Source organism: Antedon bifida, chromosome 8 (genome assembly GCF_963402885.1).
Source record: "Antedon bifida chromosome 8, ecAntBifi1.1, whole genome shotgun sequence".
NCBI lineage: Eukaryota > Metazoa > Echinodermata > Crinoidea > Comatulida > Antedonidae > Antedon > Antedon bifida.
Window position 1 is genome coordinate 7,819,429 of NC_136233.1, and position 24,365 is coordinate 7,843,793.

General features: G+C 32.5%; 2 protein-coding genes across 7 annotated transcripts in view; one reads left to right on the forward strand and one right to left on the reverse strand.

The window, feature by feature from the left end:
* Positions 1-44: 44 nt before the first annotated feature.
* LOC144849535 (uncharacterized) lies at positions 45-12,494 on the reverse strand. 3 transcript variants are annotated; one of them, XM_078706474.1, is made up of 8 exons: positions 12,375-12,494; positions 12,085-12,188; positions 6,796-7,019; positions 5,658-5,747; positions 5,258-5,455; positions 2,218-2,936; positions 1,173-1,258; positions 45-200 (listed from the first exon to the last, which is right to left on the reverse strand). In XM_078706474.1, exons 2-8 carry the CDS (start codon positions 12,167-12,169, stop codon positions 178-180), a joined length of 1,425 nt encoding a protein of 474 aa, XP_078562600.1. In that variant the 5' UTR covers positions 12,170-12,188; positions 12,375-12,494; the 3' UTR covers positions 45-177. The 3 variants fall into 3 exon arrangements, with proteins under 3 accessions (XP_078562600.1, XP_078562599.1, XP_078562601.1); XM_078706473.1 differs by having other exon boundaries at positions 12,085-12,198; positions 12,380-12,479; XM_078706475.1 differs by having other exon boundaries at positions 53-200; positions 1,169-1,258; positions 12,085-12,493.
* LOC144849534 (putative D-lactate dehydrogenase, mitochondrial) overlaps positions 12,453-24,365 on the forward strand; it is a 21,486-nt gene continuing 9,573 nt past the window's right edge. For 2 of the 4 annotated variants that reach the window (XM_078706468.1, XM_078706469.1), the window contains exons 1-4: positions 15,763-15,828; positions 22,217-22,344; positions 22,770-22,876; positions 24,134-24,275. In XM_078706468.1, coding sequence (XP_078562594.1) covers positions 15,798-15,828; positions 22,217-22,344; positions 22,770-22,876; positions 24,134-24,275 — 408 coding nt within the window. In that variant the 5' untranslated portion in view covers positions 15,763-15,797. The other 2 variants (XM_078706470.1, XM_078706472.1) reach the window with 2 other exon arrangements.

Here is a 24,365-nt window from a genome sequence, read left to right on the forward strand (position 1 = left end):
AAAAAAAAGACTGTTTTTTTGATTAATGGTTTTATTGCAGATACGTTAAATTATATAAAAACATAGTATATAATTTTTTTCTTTTTCAAAATGTTTCTAAATTACACTGCTCCAAAAACCGAATGTGAATATGCTTCTGTGAATGGAACATGACAATCTGACATTTTTCTTTTTTCTTCAAAATGACATATCTTCACTATCTGTAAAGTTAAATAGAATAAATAAAATAATGAAAGAGTCATACAGTATGTCATTGTATTTGATTACAATATAATTATAAGGAGCAAGTAACAATCATCTATATTTGATGGATTTGGCTATAACTTTACTATTATATTTGAGGTTAATGCCTCTTTGAATGACACCATCATGAATTTGAGAAAATAAAGAAGCCAGCGCGATAATGCTGCTGTGATATGCTAGACCCAGAAAAAAAATGATGCTTCACACATGTGAATGACCATCAATGCAATGGATCAATATTACCTTCTATTCTAATACAATGTTTTCACTCACTAATATTTGCAGTTCTATTTATATTGTATGAAAATATTTTCCATTAGTCTACTGTATATAATATACACTTTGACATCAAATACAATTATAATTACATTTTTTGACATGTACTGTCACACAAAGGTAAAAAACACTATTTTAAGCAAAATAGATATTCTGAATAATACATGACAGGCCAAATCATTTCAAAGTAATGCAAATTTTTTTTTTTTACACTAATTTGTGTTTGTGTTCCTATGTACTAAATTGTTTCATAAATAAATTAGCAAAATAATCAATTCTTGTCATATTTATATAGCAATATAAATATTTACATTGTTACAGGGATCTTACAGGTCTGCATGATTGTGATGATAAAAATGGTAACTCTTTCGCTACGGCGAGCTACTCAAAGCGGCGCGATAAAAATATATACATTGAACGGTATGAGATCCTAAATACATGTTCTCAATCTTTGAGAACTCTTTTCAAAAACTATTCACACCAAAACAGAAACGTAACCACTTCTATATTTTTCTCAGCCATTGTTCATTACCTTGGGACCCGGACAGATATAGATTGTCACTATATATAAATTTGGTGTACTTTTTTGTAAAATTAAACACCTACACTTGGATTAATAGACATACTGTAGTACATTATTGTTACATACTTGCCTGCATGTTCAACTCCATATCCCTGTGAATCTAAACAAACATCATTGATAATATTGTATTGTGTTGATGTACATTCTGGATTAAACCTGCAAATATAGACATATACATAATATCACTATTTGTATAATGCTCCTTGAAAACATGCAAGAAAGGGCTTGATTTAATACTGTACACAAATAATACACATTTTTTAATCAAAATTGTTGTCAACCAACATTCATTTTTGACAAAGACAATAAAGTTGCTTGTATCTTGTACTGTATGCTTTCTTTCAAGCTCGCTCCATAGTTCTGGTGGTAACTAGGTCCAGTGTACAGGCATGAATTTTAAATATAATATCTGGTTAAATGTGCATAAAACATGTTTAACAGAAATCAAAACAAACAAAACATGAATTTCCCTTAAAAATAATTCTTAAACAAATTGGCTGCCATCCAATGGGTTTTTGGTTGAACCATTTATTTTGTCATTTTATAAGTGAAAACATTAATTTTTGTGTTTTACAAAATAATCTATTCAAAGTCTGGTTTTATTAATCTTTATTTTTCATGTTTTTGGGGGACATTACCTCATTAAAATGGCAAAATATAAAAGTTAAAAGCCAGACTTATCAGTAGTTAGGTAGTTGAACCGATATAATAACATATCCGGTGACTCCCTAGAAAGTGAAAAATGGCAAAAAAAGTTGGTGGGTATATAGTGAATAATTTTTACATTTGTGTACAATAAGGATTTTACTGGGTAATTTGAACTATCCCTCGAACTGTTAAGAAAGTGCTTATTTTTAACAAAATCATTTGAGACAAGTAGGGGATTAGCCTGGTGTACTAGTTCACATAGCCACTGTCACTACTTAAAGTAGGCCTTCTAGTAGACCTCATAGTTGGCATATAGTTGCAAAATCTTCAACTTGTTGAAGGCAGCAACTAAATAGAAGAAGGAGGCAGATAGCGACTAGACAATGTTTTGAAAAGCTTGTAATACAGGTTGTTGCCAAATATAACAGATCAATTCATTTAATTAGTTCAAAATAATATGTACTTACTTTGTAGAAAGTCCTTCAATATCTGTTTTGTCAAGATTCCCATCTTTTCCTTCGATTGAAATTTTGTCAGGTTTTGCTTTTTGGTCATCATCTGTAATTACATGTACCAATACCTTGTTGGTTTGATCATCATCATCATCATTAACTATTATTGCCACATTTTCTATGTCATACATTGTTGGAGTTTTCACACTATCAGAAGATATAACATATGATTTTGACTGTGCAAAACAGGTTTGTGTTTTGTCCTTGTTTTTAAGATCAGAATGTGACATTTGAACACCTCTTCTGTTGTCTCCTGGTAGGATAATTTCATGAGGATTTCTAAGAAGTGTGATTGATTTGCTACTTTCAGAACTGTCTCCTCTAGGACACTCTCCAGCTGCTGTTGGGCAGATAATAGCAAACAAGGGTTCATTACTCTCACTGCTTAAACTCTGACTATTAGCCTCTAAATAAGAGACTAACTGATGTACTATTTCGTTTTCTTGAGAAGCTTGTGATGACATGACAGATTGTGAGCAAATGAAATTAAAAAGCTGGCTTTCCTGTATGCTTTGTGTTTGGTGACTTTCAGCATTCCATACTTCCTCTAATATCAACAACAAAGTGTCTTCAGTAGGAGCACATTGGAAACATTTGTATAACAATTTATCAAGAACAGATTTTTGTGACAACTGATTGTAGTGTAGTGATGAAATTTCAGTTTCATTAACAATCTAAATGTAGAATTAAGATGAAAAAAGTATCAAATATGAAACATACTGTACTGTAAATATTTAATGTGAGGTATAAAAAAGTAGTCAAATTTAGAAAGGAATCAAAGATATTGCAAAAGATCAACTTAACCCTTTCACTGCGGAGCATTATTCCTACCTCTGTGCGTAATATATATTTAAGAAAAACATATGATATTTTAATAAATTGCAAAAAAATACTAATTGAGATAATTGTGTAATTATTTTTGTGGTGTGTGATGGGCAAAGGGTTAGTCTACAGTTAGGTATAAAAAAAAAAAGTAATTTGCATATTGATGACGTCATGTGACGTCATTACAGGTATTTTGGATTTCTTGTTTTTTATCGAATCAATGATAAAAACTATATTTTTTATAAAAATTCTTATGGAATACGTTTTTCCAACTGGATATTGATGAAGATACGTATAACAAATAAAAATATAAAAAAAAATTGAATTATTTTGATTGTTTTATAAAAATTATGCATAAATCAAAGTTTTGGGGCAAAATCGTGAAAATAATGACAGTTTCCAAAAATTCACTATAGTACAAAATCTAACTATTGTTTCAGAATTTTTTTTTTGGGTGTTGTGATAAACACGATGTTGCCCTATTGGGGCTGGTAAATTTTTGTTACTTTCAAAATTGCCGCCATTACGCTACTCAAAACAACTTTCCAAGATAGAAATACTATTATATATACTATACTATATATAATTAATTAATTAATTAACTATAGAGGGCGCATTATTTTCAAGACGATAATACAACTATAGAGGGCCGTTTTTTTTGCTGGAAAATTTTTTTAATGACTTGCAAAAATATTCAAGTTCATCGAAAGAATATAGAGGGTGCTATATATTATAGGCAAATACGATTAAATAATTGTTTTGCCCATACCCGGTATTACCGGGTATACGTATTTCAACGACGTTTGTTTATACCCGGTAGTACCGGGTATACGCAGAGAAGGGGTTAAGACATTGAGTTGCAGTCATATTGCATTGACTTTAAAACCAGATTCAACGATTTTTAAAAGATCACTGAAATGTTAATAATTGACAGGAATTTTAAGGGGTCAAAGTAAAAAGCTAAAAATTGTTGAAACTGAACATTAAAAACATGATCATTAAAACAGATGAATCGAATGGTTCACAAATTATATCATAGTTTGTTAACAAAATATGTATGCACCAATGTCTAATCTTTCAAAATGTATCTATCATAATATAGTATAAGTACAATCTAATTGTTTAGTTATACCAATTTTCAGTAACTTAAACTTACCTTAGCTATTAAACTAGGTATTTATTATCTCTGTAAAGGAGGTTATGTAGTCTTGCTTTCTTTGTTTGTTAGCATGATAGCGTCCACAATTTTTAAGTTATCGTCCTGAATTTTTGATTGGTCAAGTCACCAAAGCTTATATTAAAATCTGACTTACTTGTATCTTTCATACGGGATATCAAATAGCACGCCCTCTGTATTCTTTTAACATGGACCAAAAAGTAGTGAACCCTCTCTATCCAAATATTTGTCCCAGGTATATACTGCCAAGTACTTCACTTGCTTTGTTTGTTTGCACAATAGCATCCTGAATTTTTGGTTGTTAATAGGAATATACTTACAGAGCATGCCTATGGATTTTCAGGAAAATTGATATATTGGTCACATCACAAAAGCTTATTATATTAAAATCTGACTTACCTGTATCTTCCATGAGATTTTAAATAGCACACCCTCTAATGGACTAAAACATCTATATAAGTAGTGAGCCCTCTCTCTCTTGATATATTTTGCGAAGTACTTCACTCAGTTTCTGAGTGCTTTCAATTTTTAAGTTATCGTCTTGAATGTTTGTGTGTATAGGTAAATACTTACAGAGCATGCCTATTGATTTTCAGGAAAATTGACATATTGGTCAAAAGCTTATTATATTACTATATTCTTTTAACTTGAACCGAAGTAGTCAAGCAAGTAGTGAATCTCGTATAACATTAGAAAAAAAATTCATAACGCTTTGCCACTGACGATTGTTGATTATCAATGTTTATATTTTATAACATAGAAATTGTTGTAGAAAACTTTAAATGATATTTCCCAACTTTGACGATTCTTTAAAAATTGTGTAAATATTTCCAGTTCATTCCTTACTTTATCAATTTTAAAAATCAAGCCAATTTAACCCTGACTGGAAAAAATATGATATAGTATAATTTCAAAATTCCATAATCACTTTTCAGAATTAGTGAAATGGTGCAATGCCAAGCTTTTTATACAATGTTTACATTATTTCCATACCTGCTCCAAGATGGGCCTGGGTAGACATGCTTTAAATTTCTTTACAATTTTTCTAACATCTTCTTCAAATCTGTGTCTATATTTCTTATTGTATTGCTCTTCCAAACGTTCCTTAATACGAAGTCTCTCTTTTGGTTGGCTACAAATCATTCCTTTGAGTATTTTTCGCCATGATTCAGTCTTATACTTGTGAATCTTCTAGATTAAAAAAAAAATTTAATGTCAATACCCAATAACTGCAATTGAACACACATAAACATAATTATGTCTACCTAAATATTGATCATGTTATATTTTCCTCTGTATTGCCATTCATTCTATTTTGCTTTAAAAGTTTCAGCACCAAATGAAAAACAACAGTATTTCGATAGTTAGTCCATTGATAATTAATTATACTTACTGGGTCATTTGGTTTACTTGGAAAGTACTCATCAAGTTTAGATAACATTTTGCTGAATTGAAACTCTTTTGACATTTCATAAAGAATGGTCTGTAAATAGAAACAAAACTTATGCTATTAGTCTGTGATTTGCAAGAAACTTTCCAAAATGAAAAGCAGCAATTAAGTTCCATTTCGGAACATCAAGTAAAACAAATAAAACCTGTTTTCCTGAAGATTAAAACTACAATAGCAATGTCTGCATTGTGAAGATTATACAATGGGGGAAAGATTAGTATTGTTTGTAGTCTAAGAAATGCCATATTATCAACGCTTAACAAGGTAGGAAGAAGAATGAGTAGGGCCTAAACAATACTGTACTACTACAGTACTAACAAATAATTTTAACTGATGCGATTTTAATGCAAATGATAAAGTTAAAGATAAAGGGAAGAATGAACTAATCACGATGTTCTGAGCAGAAACTCCAACAAAATTATTCCCGAAAAATCATATTTGTCATACAGGTACTATTATAAAAAAAACAAGAAATTATGTCCGAGATTAATATAAAGTATGTTTACATTTCACTGTTGACAAATTAAAGCCAGATTTAAAAGGAATTCGAACGCTTTACTATTATATTACTTGCCCTTATGATGAAGGATTAGTTTTATCCAAAAGCTTGGCACTTTTAAATTCTGCCTCTTTTGATTTAGCTTTTTGCTTTCTTATTCTCCATTGAGATCCAGCCACCTAATACACACAGCATTGTTTTTTCTGTAAGTATGCCTTTATACTATACTATTTTAAATACATTCAGTAAATAAGAGCAAAGACAACCTCGCTTCTGTTATTGCTAAATGTAAGTGCTGAATTTAACCTAATGTCTATATTTTGAACTGGGGGGGGGGGGGGGCAGGTTGGCTGTGTTGATGTTGTCAGTCTCGCTGTCCTGCCCAACCCTAAATTTTCCTTTTTTCAAAATAAAAAATTGTATAAAAATATCACTTAGTATAGTATTTTCATCTTACAGCATTTTCATTTGTACGTATGGATGATTTAGAATGGGAATTCCTGCGCTTGATCAGTGAAAACTTATGTCTGCAAGTAAAGAATAACCATGAATATAAAAAAAAGTTGCATTTGCTTTTTTTACCTTTATCTTAAAGACAATCATTATTTGTGAAAAGCTTTGAAGTGACACTGCCTCAGGGTGTTCTTCATACATGCGTGTCAGCATCCTAATGACTTTATCAAAATGTTCAATATCTTCATTCTTAACTATCAAGCTGATTGTTGGCGAAAATATACGGACATCAGAAATGGACGTGCTTCTACGGTATTTCAAGAAATACTCGTGTCCTTTATTAGCTGTGAAGCCTTTTTAGATATGGCAAAAAAAAAAATGTAATTAGTTTTGAAAATTGGGTAATTTCATTGAGAAACTACAGTAGTATTATATAACACCTAATTCAATTCCTGTCATTTGATTGGACGATTGTGGGAAACATAGCGTGCGCACTATTGAACGATCGTTCAATAGTACCAGTGTAATTTAACTCTTCCCTGATAGTACTGGTTAAAAAAAATGTTTGTGTACGAAAAAAAAATCTATTTGCGGAAAATATTTTGTTAATACCATTACTTTAGAAATCCAATAGCACCGATGAGCATAGATGAAATTATGAGACCCATCTTTTAATCCAATTTTTAGTCGCATGCAACGCGACTCTACTGTACAGCTTACTATATCGGTCGGTTGGTCAGTAAACACTCGACTGCATCCATGTATATGGCCTACATAATGACGTCAACAAAATGTAACATAAAGATAGCAATTTAAGAAGATAATTATCTAAATAATTACATTCATTACAAAATTTGAAGAATTTTGGGCACGAAAAAGTGAGTTGAATTGAGGTGAATTTTTACAAAAGAGATGAAAATCAGACTTTTTGAAGTCAACTGGTCATATGATGACGCCATGACATCCGATAGACAAAACATTTTTATATGAATTCGTATCTGCAATTCAACACTTCCAAACAGTTTTAAACATGTGGGTCACTTTTCATTCCGAGAACCTATAACAGATTGAAATATACTGTATAGACGAAATTAAGTAAGTCAGGTTATTCTAAGTTTTTTACATGATGACGTAATAAAAATAAAAATTACATTCATGTGAAAGAGTATTGAGTAAAAACATATTACAATCTATGGCGAAATGGGGTAAGCATAAGCGCAATGCACTCTATGAAACAGGATTAATTAGTACAAAAACAAAAAAAATCATATTTTAAAAATTCGAGTGGCCATATGGTGACGAAAAAACATCCGGTAGATATACATTTTAGATGAATTGATATCTACAACTCATCAGCTTCCAGAAAAAAACTTTAAAAATGCAAGCCATCCTGAGGAGCTATAACTGATTAAAAATTGGTATATTTTTGCACAAATTTCCATTAAATTACCCATTTTTTATAGAACACGATTATTAAAATTTAACATGCACGTGTGTAGTTAAATTGCAATCAAAGTTCATCAAATGAATGAAATCTACTACAGAAGGTATGAAAAGCAAAAATTGCAAAAAACATTTTTCTACGCTTTGTATGAGCTGTGCGCACACAAGTGCGTGCGCAAAACTCAAACAATTTAGACAATTTTTAAATGCTGAAAATGGCAAGAATGTAAAAATTAATTTTGCACATTTTGAAATTTCAAAAACGCAAACTCGCGTAATTTTTAGTGTAGCACGTTATTTTTATCATGTCAAAAGTTGCTCCATATTATGAAATACACTTTCGTAAATTTTCATTGAAAAATAAATTTGTGTTCAGAATCTATGAGCAACCATAAAATCGCCCGCAACTCGCGCTGCGCGACTCAAAGTCATATAACAAAGTTTCCTGCACGTTTAAGTTCAATCTTCTGACAAAGAATACAATGTTAGGGAGGTTTTGCAGCACCCAAGGCAGACCGATAGCCGGACACGGTGTGAACCTGCAGGCCTGACAGGTAATGCAGGAAGGTGCAGACCTGACCCAAAGTCACTTTCATAGGTTCGACCTTCTGACGCTTGCACCATTTGAAGTAATGTTTTAGTCGGCTAGTGTAGAGGGCGAGGGCCAACTGGTATACCCGAGTCTCTGAAGCGATCCCCGACAATGGCCATACAGTCATGTCGAGGGATATAAGGTTCGGTAGTGCGAACCGAGCTCGGTCCTGTGTCAGCAAGTCCTCCCGCTTCGGGAGACGGAGAGGCTAATTGTATAGCAGGCTAGCAGCAGTGGAAACCACGGCTGTCGAGGTCAATATGGCGCTATCAGAAGAACTCGGCATTGTTGACGCTGAATGTGCGTCAGGATCAGTATTGATATTGGTGGAAAAGCATATGCCCAAAGACTGTCCCACGGTATGGACAGGGCATCTAGCCTAGCTCCAGATTCTGCTAAATATCAAGAGCAAAAACTTAAAGTACCAATTTACAAAGTTGGGGACGCTATTCTTTATTATTTAATTAATTATAATAATTAAAAACAAAAAAGTCTAGAGTAACACACAAATTGACCGTATGTCCAGGAAAGATTATCGGAAGGAAACTGAAGGTGGAGTTCTGTCATCCTGTTACGGAAGCTAATGTTAAAAAATGGGTATTAGTGTCCAATGCACTCAAAGGCAACGAGAGAGAGAGAATGTACGGTCAATTTAAAAAAAAAAACGGAAAATGCTACAAAAGAAATTTTATCAGCAAATCACCCACGACAAAAAAATTTAGGAAATTCACAACAAATTTGCGTTAAATGTTGACTACGACCCAGCGGGAGATGGCAATTGCCAATTCAATGCTATGTGATTGCTATTAATTAAAAAACCTAGGATTATTCAAATCTCACGAAACACTCAGAAGTGAGGTAGTGCATTACTTAGAAAGTGGTTCACATCTTTGAAATTCCAATAGTTTAACACCATGGTCGAATTTTTAAACTGAAACACCCAACAATTATCTTGCTCGCATGTCACAAAATAGTATATTTGGAGACCATTTAATACTGCAAGTTGTTTCTGAATTATTTTACATTCAAATAATTGTTGTTCAACATTAAACTGAGCAACAAGTATATTCGTCCAGATGGCAGTGATACATTTATATTGGACATGCCTTACATCGTTCTGGGACATTTCGCAGAAAACGAAGGAGATCATTACGTATCACTTGGACACCAATGGCCAAACCCCTTATATTGTTAGAAGAAGTCTTCAAATCTCCTATAATCCATGTGACGACAACAACAATAACACTGATATATGTGGCAGTGACGTCGAGCGATCTGTTTCTAACGAGGAACAGTCAGTTATTGGTGAATTAAACGAGTAGTCCGAGATTTGATGACGCTGATCAGCCGGTTCTTCTAGACGATTTCGATGAGCAACATATTTCTGACGCCAACCAGTCAGTTTTGGATAATTTCGAAGCGGAGGGACATTTTCCTGAAAACGACCATCCAATTCCTAATGTTTTTGTTGAAAAACCTACAACCGCCGATGTATGTTATTTTGACTACTTGCCTTTTGAGTTGATTCTGAAAATAGTCGAATACGCTATCAGGAGAGATGTTCTAACAATGCAAATGTTGCGCTGTGTAAACTGGCAGTTAATGCTGCTGTCAACCAGGCTGTAATGTCGATAGGAGAGCCAGGACTTCACATTAATTCCTACATATTGGATGTACTAAAATTGCCAAATGCGACAGATTATGAACATGTGTCAGAAAATTAATAAGGAATGCAGGAAAATCCAGTGGACTTTCAATGATGCTTCGGATATTCCTACCTGTTAAAAAATGGCATAGTGGTTGGTTGGTGTTATGTAAAACAACACTACCTGGTTGGTTCGTGATTAAGCGATTTTTTTGTAGAGAAGATTCTTAGTGTAAGAAAGACCAGCAAATATGACTTCTAATGCTCATACAATTAATGTTACAGGCATCTCCAATCAAGTGTAGGCCTACTATCAGTAGATAACATTATGTAATCGCAATGTAACTTCTCCTTAAATATTTTGTTAGGTAATTCGTAAAGCCAGTTTGTTCCTCATTAATACCGTTATACCTTGTACGCTTACATCATTCTATTTCCTTAAAGATGTTTTGTCCCTTTAACTAATTCAAAAAAAATAAAAAATAACAGATTTCGAAAAAAGGTAGGTCATTTTGAAGTATCTTAATAGTTATTAACTGTCACCAAAAATTTGTCGAAAAAAAAAATCATTTAACTGAAATACAGACGTTTTTTGTTAAAAAAATAACTTTGACTGGAAGTCAAAGTTTTCGATCAAAACATATCCCATAATGAAACGCGCTTGTTTGGCTACTCTGTATGCATAATCATAAAACTTCCTCACGATCTGTGTGAAAATACCTTCTCAACTGTGACGAGTTGTAAACAATCCTAATTAGCATATGCATAATGCGTACTCGTGGTTTGGAAATCTTTGTTTACATTCGCTCGCGACGATTTTCCAGACGAAATGTAATCAAACTAATTTACCTGTTAATTACGTAAACTTGTTGCTTTTGGCTCGAATTTTCGACTTAAAGTGAATAACTTTAATATTACTTTGATATGGCCAATTTAAATTTGGAATATTTTGACCTTCATTTTTTTATGTTTCAAGGGACAATACATCTTTAAATTGTCGAATATACGTTTGGTTCCCGCATCCTTTGATAGTAGATTTATAAGTTAAATTATAATGCATTCAACTTCAACTTTTGTTTGTTCTAAATGTGTAAATAGGTAATATTATTCTTATTACACAGTGGCAGTAATTTATGATTATGCTAAATTTATACTCCATATATCTTTTAAATAATTATCCGCTAAAAATATATGTGTTAAACAATAAGCATCAGATTAAACCACGAATGTAAATAGTAGTATAGTATTAGGAAGTTTTGTCCATTAGTATAATTGTTATAGATTTTATAGTATGTTTTATACTATAGAATACATGTTCGTGACAAGTTTGTTACTATCGTATCGTGTATTTATTATGTTTGTTTGGATACTGGTGTTACGGTATTATTACTATTATTCTATGTTACAATTTGTTTATCGCTCTAAAACATAGAAATATTAGTTTTTTTTTAATTAGTTGTTCTTGCTCTTGTATTATTATCTTGTGGTTATATTTTTGAGAAAAAAATTGAACATTAGGAACTACTGCAATAACTGAACGATGAGTATAGCATTGATATTGTAGTCCGTTCAAACGAATTACTAATTCGTTAGAACGGATTACGTTCGAAAAACATATACTTAAAATGGCATTAATGGGCTTTCGTAAAATACAAAAAAGACATTGGTATGGTTGATGCATGGAGGTATATATTTTTATACCTCCATGGTTGATGTTTATTTAATGGAATAGGCCTACCTTGTATCACCTGATACATGTTATTCTGAAGAGCAAAATCTAGAATCAGCTCTTCCACCTTCTCTGTCTCTGTTGGAAGCTCCATTTGTGTTCAATTATTAATACTGTATTATGCTGTGTGATAAAAAAGAATTACAAATTATATGCAATAACAAAGACTTGACCAGCTCAAAAGTATACAATACAACCTAGCTGGAAAAATGAAACGCCGCGCCAGGATCGGTTCGAGATCGGATTCGGAGGGTGGGAGACAGCCAATCAAAAATTGTAAAAAATTGGGAGATCCCAACGCTACCAATCCATCAGAAACACGAGAGAACCAATATGTTTATAGAAATTATTATTGGTTAGGCCCAGCTGGTTAGACCCTAGAGTAGACTTGCAATACAGTCGTTGTGAGGCACAAAAAGTAAACAGTGGACACTTTTGGTATAAGGTGGAAGTTGGGTGCTAGCTAGAGACTCAACCCAGGTTGTTTTTTTAGGTTAATTTGTACGCATCTAGGCTAGCCCTATTGTTTTTAATTTTATACAATACAGTTAACCACATAAAAATGTGAGAAATTGGGCTCGTCACTGAATTCCTGATTTTGTGGTTGACTTGTAAGTAAGTAGTGAAAATAAACAGTAGGGCCTAGCTAGGCCTAGACTAAGGCCTAGGCCTTGCCTAGCCTCCTAGTAGGCCCTCTAGCTAGCTAGAGCCCAGCCTATAAATAAATACTACCCTACCTATAAATTGGCCCTAGCCTAGATAGCCTAGTACGGATGATCCAGTGAAGTCGCCCAATACAAAGTCGCCCCAAAACAAACTCGCCCCATCGCAAAGTCGCCCCGTCGCAAAGTCGCCCCATCGCAAAGTCGCCCCATCGCAAAGTCGCCCCATCGCAAAGTCGCCCCATCGCAAAGTCGACCACGGTTTTATTTCTGTATGAAGCGCCGTCGCTAGTAGTACGCTGTTTTAATCATATAGGCCTAGGTTGCGTTTGATATCGATCGTGTTGTTACTTTGGTCGAACTATATGTCCTACAGTATACATTATATTGTTTATCCTATTATATACATAATTTGTGTTCTAATTTTTATTTTAATACAGGTTTTAATGGAGTAATGTGCTTTTTGAAAATCCTTTAAAAAAATAGTTCCCTGTTTTGAAAGTTTCTAAAAATATTACCACTGATTTAACGTTTCGAAAATGTTAATTTAATATGATTTTAAAATTAGTTACCAAAGCCACAATTCAACCTACAAGTGGATACAGCTCATTTTTTAGGATATAATATAATAATACTGTAATTTAAATGTATAAAAGTGATATAGTAGGCCTATCGTATAGATTAGTTAAAACAAACAGCATTATGTAAGACAATGAGTGTTATGGGCTACTTATTGATCATTTGCATTTATTGACAAGTATATGTCTATTGTTGCCTTGTTATTGTCACAATCTTTTTTTTTTCTATATTCTTTCTTTACACAAATTTTCTTCGCAGCATATCTCTATTTCTGGCCAACATAAGACTGTATAACTTTGTCATAAGATTGACCTGTAGATGTGCAAGAAACTTTGTTATATGACTTAATAGTCGCGCAGCAAAAGTTATGCAGCGAAATTTCCATGAACGCGCAAATTGTCATGCGCACTATGCGCACATAGCACTAAAAACATGTTTTTCTAGCCTTTTCTAGTAATTTTACCAACTTTTAAACAATTTCGACTTAAAATCATGTCATATGAGCACTTCGAATTGAACAATTTGCGCGCGTTTTTGATGAAAACAAATTTGTCAAATCTATGCCTTTTTTCAGTCATAGATTCTAAACTACATGGTGAAATTGATTTTGTTTACATATTCTGGAAGTTGATGAGTTGTAGATATCGGATCATCCATCAATATGGCTAACCGGACATTGTGACGTCATCGTAATAAATAATAATAATAAAAAACTTTATTTAATCACGGTAACACTTGTTCACCTCAATGGTGTTTTTCGACAAGGCTGTAAGACATTATACACTATTTAGCAATTAAACAATTAACAACAAGAGTTTAACTTGACAATGACAATGACACTTAATACTAAAGATATTAATTAAATTATTAATAAGGATTTAACCAAAAACTGAAAATCTTAATTTACACATCAACATCAATATTAAATTACAGTATTAAAACAAATTAGAATTTTAAAATTTGTAAAATCCAAATCGTACAAAAGAGTGAACACCAATATTAACATTAAGAAAGTAATTACTTACAAATAAATGCTCTAACATATTAACCTTATTGAATTGAAAATCTTAAATACATTTCTGACATCATTTAATTTGAACTATAGTATACTTAAATATAATGGTAATCATACATTTTTTAATTTTAATTTAAAATTAAAAGATGTTTTTACATTTTTTATGTCATCACTTAGTTCATTCCATAATTTAGCACCTCTATAAGACAGGCTCCGTTTTTTATAGTCCGTTCTAGGTTTAGGTAGCATTAGTTGATCTTGAGATCTTGTGTCATAATGATTTTCTTTGATATGAAATCTGTTTATTAGGTAAGTTGGTGCTAAATTATTGGTAATTTTGAACATAGTGATGGCTTCATTTATATACAAACGTTTCTCAAGATTATCAAAGTTAAGGCTGTGCAAGGCTTCACTACTAGAATCACTTCTACTCTTCTTAGTTATTATTTTGGCAGCTCTGTTTTGCATAACTTGAAGTTTGTTACTTTGTAGTTGGTTTGAACGTCCCCAGACAACATGGCAGTATTCAAAATAGGGAGCAATTAACGATTTGTACATTGTACATTGAGTATTTTTTGGTAAAATATAATTTGCTTTTTTGAGGTAGTAAAGTCCTTGCAGTGCCTTACCTTTTACATAGTCGGTATGTTTATTCCAAGAGAGATTATCATCAATAATCACACCAAGGTGTTTACAATGTTTGACACGATTTAGCTTTTGACCATCAATATTTACATTTAAATCATTAATTTTTGAAGTTTTTTGTGAAGTACTTATAATCATATATTCAGTTTTCTGTACATTTAAACTAAGTTTATTTTTAATGAGCCAGTTTTTAATACTATTTAAGTCAACATTTAGAGCTTCAATTACATCATTAATATTGTCAGATGAGTAATGAATAGCTGTATCATCTGCATACATGGAAACGTTACTATTTTGTATATTTTGAGGCAGATCATTAATATAAAGTAAGAATAGTAATGGGCCTAGAATAGACCCCTGTGGAATGCCACAGGTACTTTTACATGTGCTTGACGAGACACCATTTACACTTGTAATATGATTTCTATCTAGCAGGTAGTGTTTTATCCAGTTTATTACATTATCTTGGAGATTGAAGGATTTTAGTTTTTTAAGTAGGAGCTCATGGTTTACAGTGTCAAATGCTTTTTTTAAATCAATCATTGCAATGCCTATATACTTTCCTTTATCAATGGATTCAAGCCACTCTTCAGTTAAATTAAGGAGAGCAAAAGTGGTTGAGTATCCTGGTCTAAAACCTGACTGATGCTCATATATCATATCATAGGAATGTAGATAGGAATAAATTTGGTCAAAGACTACTCTTTCAAGAATTTTAGAGAGAACAGGCAGAACCGAAATAGGTCTGTAGTTGCTTCTTTCAGTTTTATCACCACCTTTATATATGGGACAGATTTTAGCACTTTTCCATTTGGCAGGGAATGTTGATGTTGAGAGAGATAAATTTATTAAGTAGGTGAGTGGATACACAATAGAATCTTTTGCTACATTTATAAGGTAGGCTGGAAGCATATCATTTCCAGTCGCCTTTTTTATTGAGATAGAAGTTAATAGTTTATATACATATTCACAGTCAATATTTTCAAAGTTAAATTTTTCGGGATTTTCAACATTTGTGTTTTGTACAAAATCATCATTATTTACATTAGGAATTGTTTTAGCAAGGTTTCGACCCACATTAGAAAAATACTCATTTAAAGCATTAGCTATATCACTAGAATTAGACTGTGTACCACTCTCACTTTTCAGATTTGTTATATCAGTATTTTTACTTTTGCCAGGAACAATGAGTCTTATGTTTTCCCAGATCTTTTTGGGGTTTTTAGTATTAAGTTGATCTGAGAAGTAATCCTGTTTGCATTGTTTAATTTTTGAATTAACTTCATTTCTTTTTGCTTGATATTCATCCCATAAGGGTGCACTGTTCTTCCTTATGGCTTTCCGTTTTAATGCGTCTCTTTCTTGTATACTTTTTATCAGATCCTTTGTTAACCAAGGGCTTTGTTTATGCCTGACTCTTCTTTTTCTTAGGGGTGCATGTTTATTAGCCACTTTTATGAACTTATTTTCAAAATCTTCAAGGGCCTTATCAATGTTATCATGTTTTGAAATTTCCATCCAATTTACATTTAGCAGATCTAGTTTGAAATTAGTTTCGTCAAGGTTTTTGTAATTTCTATTTGTTTTATACCTATGGTTATTAACACTTTTCTTTTGTTTACCAATTACAGCATAAATAATAGAATGGTCACTTATACCACTATGTAATACACCAGCATTGCTTACTTTTTCTGTATTAGAGACATATATGTGATCTATCAAAGTGGATGTACTGCTTGTAATTCGTGTAGATTCAGTAATTATCATTTTTAAATGGTGATTTGTAGTTATCTAATTTAATCTATTTGTTAACATGAAGGAGTGCTTGCGTTAATATCACAATTCAAATCACCAATTACAATTAGTTCATTGTTTGTGTATGTACTTTCTATATCATTAAGAACATGTTCAAATATTTCAAATAAATTTATACTTGAATTAGGCGGGCGATACCAGGCTAACAAGATTATTGGCTTCATTTTTGGTTGTGTAATTTCAATAGCAATTAATTCTAGTTCAGGTTTCATTAAATTTTCTTTAATTTTATATGTGAAGCCACCATTTTTATTAACATATAATGCAACACCACCACCTTCACGATTACGGTCCTTCCTAAAGATATCATACCCATTGATTGCAATGTCATTATTATTAATTTGATTATTAAGTCGTGTTTCATTTAGTACAAAAATATCAATTTTGTTGTTTTCTAAAAGAAATTTAAATTCATCGAACTTACCAGGGAGAGTTGCAATGTTTAGACCTGCTATGTTTAAACCTTTATCATTAAATATTTTACATTTTTCGGTGAATATGTCACTTTTATCAAGGCACGAGTCCACATCAGAGAGTTCATTATTGTCCATATTATTGTTATTGGTTTTTTCCACGTTTGGAATTTCTTCTACGGCGATTTCATCGTTGCCAGGCTCTCATTGTTGTGTGTTATAATATTCACAGAGTTTGTGTTTGTGTCCTTCTTGGTTACATCGCCAACACAGTACTGGTTTCCCATGTCTGCAAACTTGTAATGTGTGTCCGCTTTCACCACAGTGAAGTATGGCCACTCGAATATCAAATATAGGATTTTTGTCTCTTTCGTCATAGCTCATCACATTTAATAGAGTGCATCTCCATTTATCCATATTCCATTTTCCTCCATATTTTGATATTGGATAGGTCAATCAATTATCTTTCGCATGATTTACCATTTTAAAATTTGTTATGACGTCATCATTTGCAAAAGCGTGAATAACTTTGGTCACTTATTTTCATCATTTCAATAAATTTCAATTTGTTATAGCTCCTCAGAATGAAAAGTGATACTCATGATTAAAACGTTTTCTGGAAGCTGTTGAATTGTAGATACGAATTCATGTACAAATTATGCGCATCGGATGTTGTGACATCATCATATGGCCAGTTCAATTATAAAAGTCGTAATTTCATATTTTGCGTCATACATAGTTCATGACATTTAAAAGAGAGAGCTTCCATATTCTACATATCCTAATTTCTTCAACACGTTGATATGCTCAGATAATTTCCTTCCAAAATTGCTATCTACGTGTTTCATTTTGATGACGTCATCATGTTAAAAATTAGATTGAAAGATGCGTCTCGTAATTTCATCTATGCTACACTGTATATAACATATACAGTGTATTTTGTAAATTTACTGTTAAAATACCGCAATGATATAGGTACAATTCAGCACTGTAAGCATATTTAATTCATGTCATAAGATGGCATAATAATTGTCGACGTTCATAATAGTTTAACGTATGTGCATGTTGCATTCCGCGGATAACCCGAACTCGTCAAAGTGACGAGTTCAAATCTAGTTATTTAATATTATTATGGTTATGACTTTTGAAAATGAAGAAATAAAAAATACTTTAAAAAAAAAAGGATCTCATCGCCGATATGATCGTTTTACATTTACAAAATTAAGAGGCTACATTTTGACCATGGAAAAACCATCGTACAGTAACTGTTAAATGCATGTTTTTTAAAAAAGGGGAATCCCCGGTCAGCATAAACATGTAGCAGCTGTGAGGATACAGCTGCCAGAAGGCGCAGCTGCCAGAAGGCGCAGCTCCGATTGGTTTCAGAAATTGTGAGTCGCCTTTTAATCAACAGCACAATGATCATTTTACTAAAGAAATTCCTAACGATCTAATATCAAACCTAATAAATATCCTCATATCGGGTGTTTATTTAATTTTAAATTAAACAAGACAGTGAAGAGGCACGGAATAATACATACACGGACGTACGACGAATACACACTTTTTATGACATATTCGGTGATATGATGCAATTTTATAATGGATAATGATGGGATTGCCTTTCCGGGCTTATTAATCAAATGTTGTACTACTAATTGTAATACTAATAATAGTAAACTGAATATTTATTAATAAAAATTGTTTTACGTAGTTTGTTGCATATAAAATAAAAGACACGACGTAGCCTACAGTCCCTATAAAATTTCACATTTAAATAATTATGTATCTGTAGGCTACTGTTAAATGACATATGCCGAATAATATTATTATCTTAAACTATGTTTACAAATTGTCATTTTTGAAGGGCTAGACCTGTAAAATAAAAATAAAAATATTTTAATTATTATTATTAATAAAGTAAAAATAAATCAGATATTTATCGAGACCAAAATTAAACGTAACCGATTTCGAACGTGACTGACATCGTCGTAAAATTCAGAGTAATGCGGAGTAATTACAAGGGTTTCCCCGCTGATGAGCTAGCGCATCGTTTAAGTGCGCGCGACAGTGAAGTAATTACGCCGGGGCTTTCTCTCTGTGATCGGAGAGTTGCCGATCGATGTACTGTGACCTGAGACTACTAGTACTACACGGCGGGGCTTCCCTTTCCGTGTTATTTTGTGTTGAAATCGCCCAAGAATACTTGTAAACACACTTGTAAACTATTTTAACATTTAGGGGCGACTTTGCGTTAGGGCGACTTTGCGGTGGGGCGACTGTGCCGGGGCGACTTTGCGATGGGGCGACTTAACTAGCACCCACTCCCACTATACTACCTAGCCTAGTAGTAGCTAGAGGCCAAGGGAGTTTAGGCCTAGGCTATTCTATTAGGGGCTAGTTCCGTTTTGCACCTGAAGTTTTATTTCGACTCCAAATTTGTTCAGTAACTTGTTAATTATAAATAGTAAATACCACACCTTTTACAAAGGAAAATCACAGAATCAGAAAATATAATAATAAATCCTTTAAATTGATGAATTTACAGACATGTTTCTCACACAAATCCAGGCCAGAACGTCCTACTTTACACCAAATATATACATTTTTGTGATATTTATTTTTTTAATTTATTAATATTATTTTAAAGGTGTTTAACTAGACCTATCCCTATTTTATTGATATTGCCAATGTTGATAAAATATAAAAATAAATTACGAAAAAAATGTAATTTTATATTGAATTTATTACTTTGAAAACTTTGTTATAATTTCGTGCATTCGCCAAGCAGCCAACAAAGGGCATAACTAAAAAATGATCATTTTCAAAATGTTTGCTTTATTGCATCTTTATCACTAGATAGTAGAGTACTACCTCATAGTCTCTCTGAAAATAAAGTGTAGGGAAAAAAAGCTTATTTGTGCTTATAAAATTCATATCAAAGCCGATAAATATAAGTGTGCCGAATCGTCTCAGGGCCGAATCGTCCCACTACCCTAGAGAATAGAGGGCTAAAAACTCAGTGGAATGTGTATATTTAAAGATATATTGTCCCCCTAAAAAAATATTTTTTTAAATTTTTTTGTTGAATATGTTATTTTAATGTCACATAATAGTTATTCACTCTCACAAAAAATTGGGTCTGAAAAAAATGTATTTACCTGAGAAAAATGTAATTTAAAGCAAAAAATTTGAAGACAATGAGTTTTTGGGTAATTTAACTGTTTATTTTGTCTTTTTATAGGTGAAATAATTTTGTCCCCCGTTTTTTTTCTTATGGAAGTGAACAACTTCATTAAAACTGCAAAATGGCCTATTCAAAGTCCGATTTTAAAAATCTTTATCTTTTCATGATTTTGGGGGACAATACATCTTTAATGCATTTATTGATTTATGTCAACACAACTAAAATGTTACAGTTGATACTGTACACGGTTTTCGTTACCTTTTAAGAATAAAAATCGACAAATTCATCATCATAACATGTACTGTAGGTTTAAACCTCAATGATCTAAATAATATCCCTCCTAAGTCTTAGGCCTAGGCTAGGTAGTTATGCTGATATAGGGTCTGTTGATGTTCTTTGAAAACAGCACATTATCAGCAGTAACATGTTACAGCATTTTTATTGACAAAATATATAGAATATAGAATAGATGCATTAAAAGTAGACGCATTCCACTGAGTTTTTAACCCTCTATTATATGTAGTTGCTCTTTTGGCGCTCCATAGAAACGAAAATATTAAACTAATGCGAGAAAAACGTCTGCAAAATCATCAATTTAAAGGATTTATTTGTTACTTTTTATGTGATTCTTCTTAATCTTATGAGGCCCAATTCTAAGGTGTGGTATTCACGGAACTACTGTAGCGCCTGCCCATTTTCTGCCACTAAGTAAATTTTTTTTTTACATTTGTTGATTTGTTGATTGTTCAGTGCTTAGAGACGCCCTGAATTTTGCGCTATATAAATTGAACATAGACTATTATAATAATGCTACTAAATTTTTTGCGTAATGTTACGTATTTCCTCTGAAGCAGCTGACTGGTACATGCTCACATTTGGCACACTGATATTTATTGAGGGGCCGCACACAATAGGCTATGCCACTTTCCTGAATTTTAAATTAAGGATAAACACTAAAAAAAGGCAAAAAATAACAGTAATTGACATGTTTCGTAAGTTGTTATGTCACGTATCAACTATGCAACCTCCTCTGTTGTGTACCGCCATAGCTGGATCTACAAATACCATGCCGGGCCGCCAAATTAAAACAGTGTTTAGACTCGGCAGCCAGTCAACCATATCGAATGATTGCGTCGTTGTTTTAATAGTTTTAATAATACACCTATTCTTTGAACAGAATGTTTTTTCATAAATCACGGTTTGGCTCAGTGAGTGGCTGTGGCCATTGATATCAATGCTTAGTACGTTCGAGTTCGAATCTGCAATATGTGTAAACAAACCTCGCGCTAAAAAATTGCAAAATATAAAAAACGATGTGTGTTGCGACGTGTACATTGTTGCCTCGCAAATTAAACTTATAGTTTGTGTCATTTATGGTAGAATATCTTATTTTAAACGTCAATTGAGCAAGAATTTATCAAGCAGAAAAAGCAAGTATACAATGTTCGTTAGATAGAAATGTACGAAAGAAATTTAATAAGCTTGTTTATGGCAGCCGATACCAAATAGGGGTTTTTCGTTTTGGCGACAATAAAATAAAATGACTTTGCGGTCTAGCCTAGTTAGTAATATTCCTCAAAATAAATTAGACATTTTTTTCACATTGCCTTAAATAATATACCCATACGCTTTCAAAATATGTCATTCAAGTAAAATGTGGGAATACACATCCAGTTTTCACTATGGTTAAGATACTTAAGTTTTAGCAAAATCAGAGAAGCACATTTGATTTGGCATGGAATGACCCATAATAATCTCTAATTTTTGCTTCACATTTTATATGAAAAATTAACAATTACACAAGGCATATATCTTGTTTTTTCAGTCAAAATGAGTCTCCTGAATGTCCTAAGCAAATCCTTATGGAGACAGACTTCATCACCTTTTATTAATCGTGCAGCATCCATAATCTATTCCAAGCAACTAAAAAGCAGTTGTACACTTGAAAGAGAGGTAAATAGCAGTTTTAATCAATAAATGTATTGTAGAAATTTATATCAAAAGGTGAGTTATGAATAAATCCACCAGGGACGTCACCAGCTTTTTTTTATTAGGGGGTTGACATCCCTATTTAGAAACGGGAAAAGGTTCACCACTAGGGCAGGGAACAGGTGATCTAAAGAAAGTTCACAACGTCCTGGAATTTTGGTTGCAGACCAGCTACCATGAATGAGCAATATCAAAAATAATTCAAACAACAACTTAAATGGTAAAGAGTGGAGCAAAAGGTAGACCAAAGGTTTGGCTGTAGGTGAGGGACCAGGGTGGGAAAGGCAATGATTATATAGGACTGCCGAATAACAGTAAGATTCATATATGAATAGAAAACCTAATATTGAAATCATCTATTGCATCATAAAATGTTTTCTTTCCTCTAGATTCCAGATTTTGTAGTAGGAACATTGGAAACTGTAGTTGGTACACAGAACATTAGCACATCACTACCTGTTAGGGAGCAACATGGACGAGATGAATCACATCATGTGTTAGTACAGTATATTATAAACAGTAGAACCCCTATTAAAGGGACACCTTCAGGACCCAACAAATTGTCCGCCTAATAGGGGGTGTCTACTAAATAAACAAGAAATATTTCTTTCAAAAAACGCCGCTCGACTTTTTGACGTAACAGTTTTAATTATTTTTCTTTCTTCAGAAATAATGTTAAATTTAAAAAAATTTCATTTACACTCAATTTTTAATAGTATACGTACGTAGGTGAGGTAACATGGTTGGTGAGTGTTTTTGCAGCAGCTACCCTAGCAGCATGAAGATCATTTTCGGTTACTATTTCCGTCACATCATGAATATAGTATGGATTTAGGCCCTCTATAGTTTCTGCCTTAACCTAATAGAAAAAATGATGCAAAATTAAAAGTTAATATTTTATACATACCTGTTAGTATTTTGTATCAATATTATAATAAAGAAAGAATTATGAAAATCTGACTTGTAGTTTTTGAAATATAGGTTTTAAAACATCGCCGAAATTGTTTTTAGCCACCAACGAAGTAAACAAATTGTTTTCGATTAAATAATTACATAAAATTACAGTTTTTAGTAATATATTTTGAATATCAACATTGTAAAATTCAATAAAATATTCAATATATATTTATTAAATAAAGTGTTTATTTCCCTTATTCAAAGAATTTCAATACATTATTTTCTTATGTATTGGAGAGTCCAAAAAGACAACGTGTCTGAATTGAAATTTCTTCCACAGTGTGTTGAATCAAAGGGCGACAATCCAAAATCGTTCAACTGTGAGCCCTCATTTAGACTCTCTTTTCCCAGACGTACTTTGGGTCGAGAAGCATGGAACTATAAATTAGTCAAGTTTACAAAATCCCAAACTGTCAACTGTAGTAATATAGCTTTCGCAATGATATAGTTTCCTAATGATTCCGTTCTCTTGATTATAATTGAAAAAACAAAAATTGTCTCTTTATAAATTGATATACACTTGAAGAGAAACCTATACTATTGTAGCAGAAACACCAAAACCATTGCGTATAAATCTCTAATCTGACCTAAGCTTGAGTACTGTTCTGCTATTTGGGACCCATACCATAAATCAGACAAACTTAAAAAAATACAAAACAGAGCAGCTAGGTTTGCAGCAACTTATTACAGCAGGGAATCAAGTATAATTATTTGGCGGACTATAGTATAATTTTTAGAAAAGTTTGTTTTTCTATAATTAATATATGCATAATAGTATATTGTGTTTATGTTATAGTTGTACACCACCAGATGTTGTTGTATGGCCAGAATCTACAGAGCAAGTCAGTCAGGTTGCTAAGGTTTGTTATGACAACAACATTGCAATGATTCCATTTGGCACAGGTACTGGACTGGAAGGTGGTGCTGTTGGTTACAAAGTACGTAACATAATTGTATTAAGTTATCATACTTCCCAGAACCAAACTTTTCTTCCTAAAAATGTTTGTCCGAGCCAGACACAACAATAC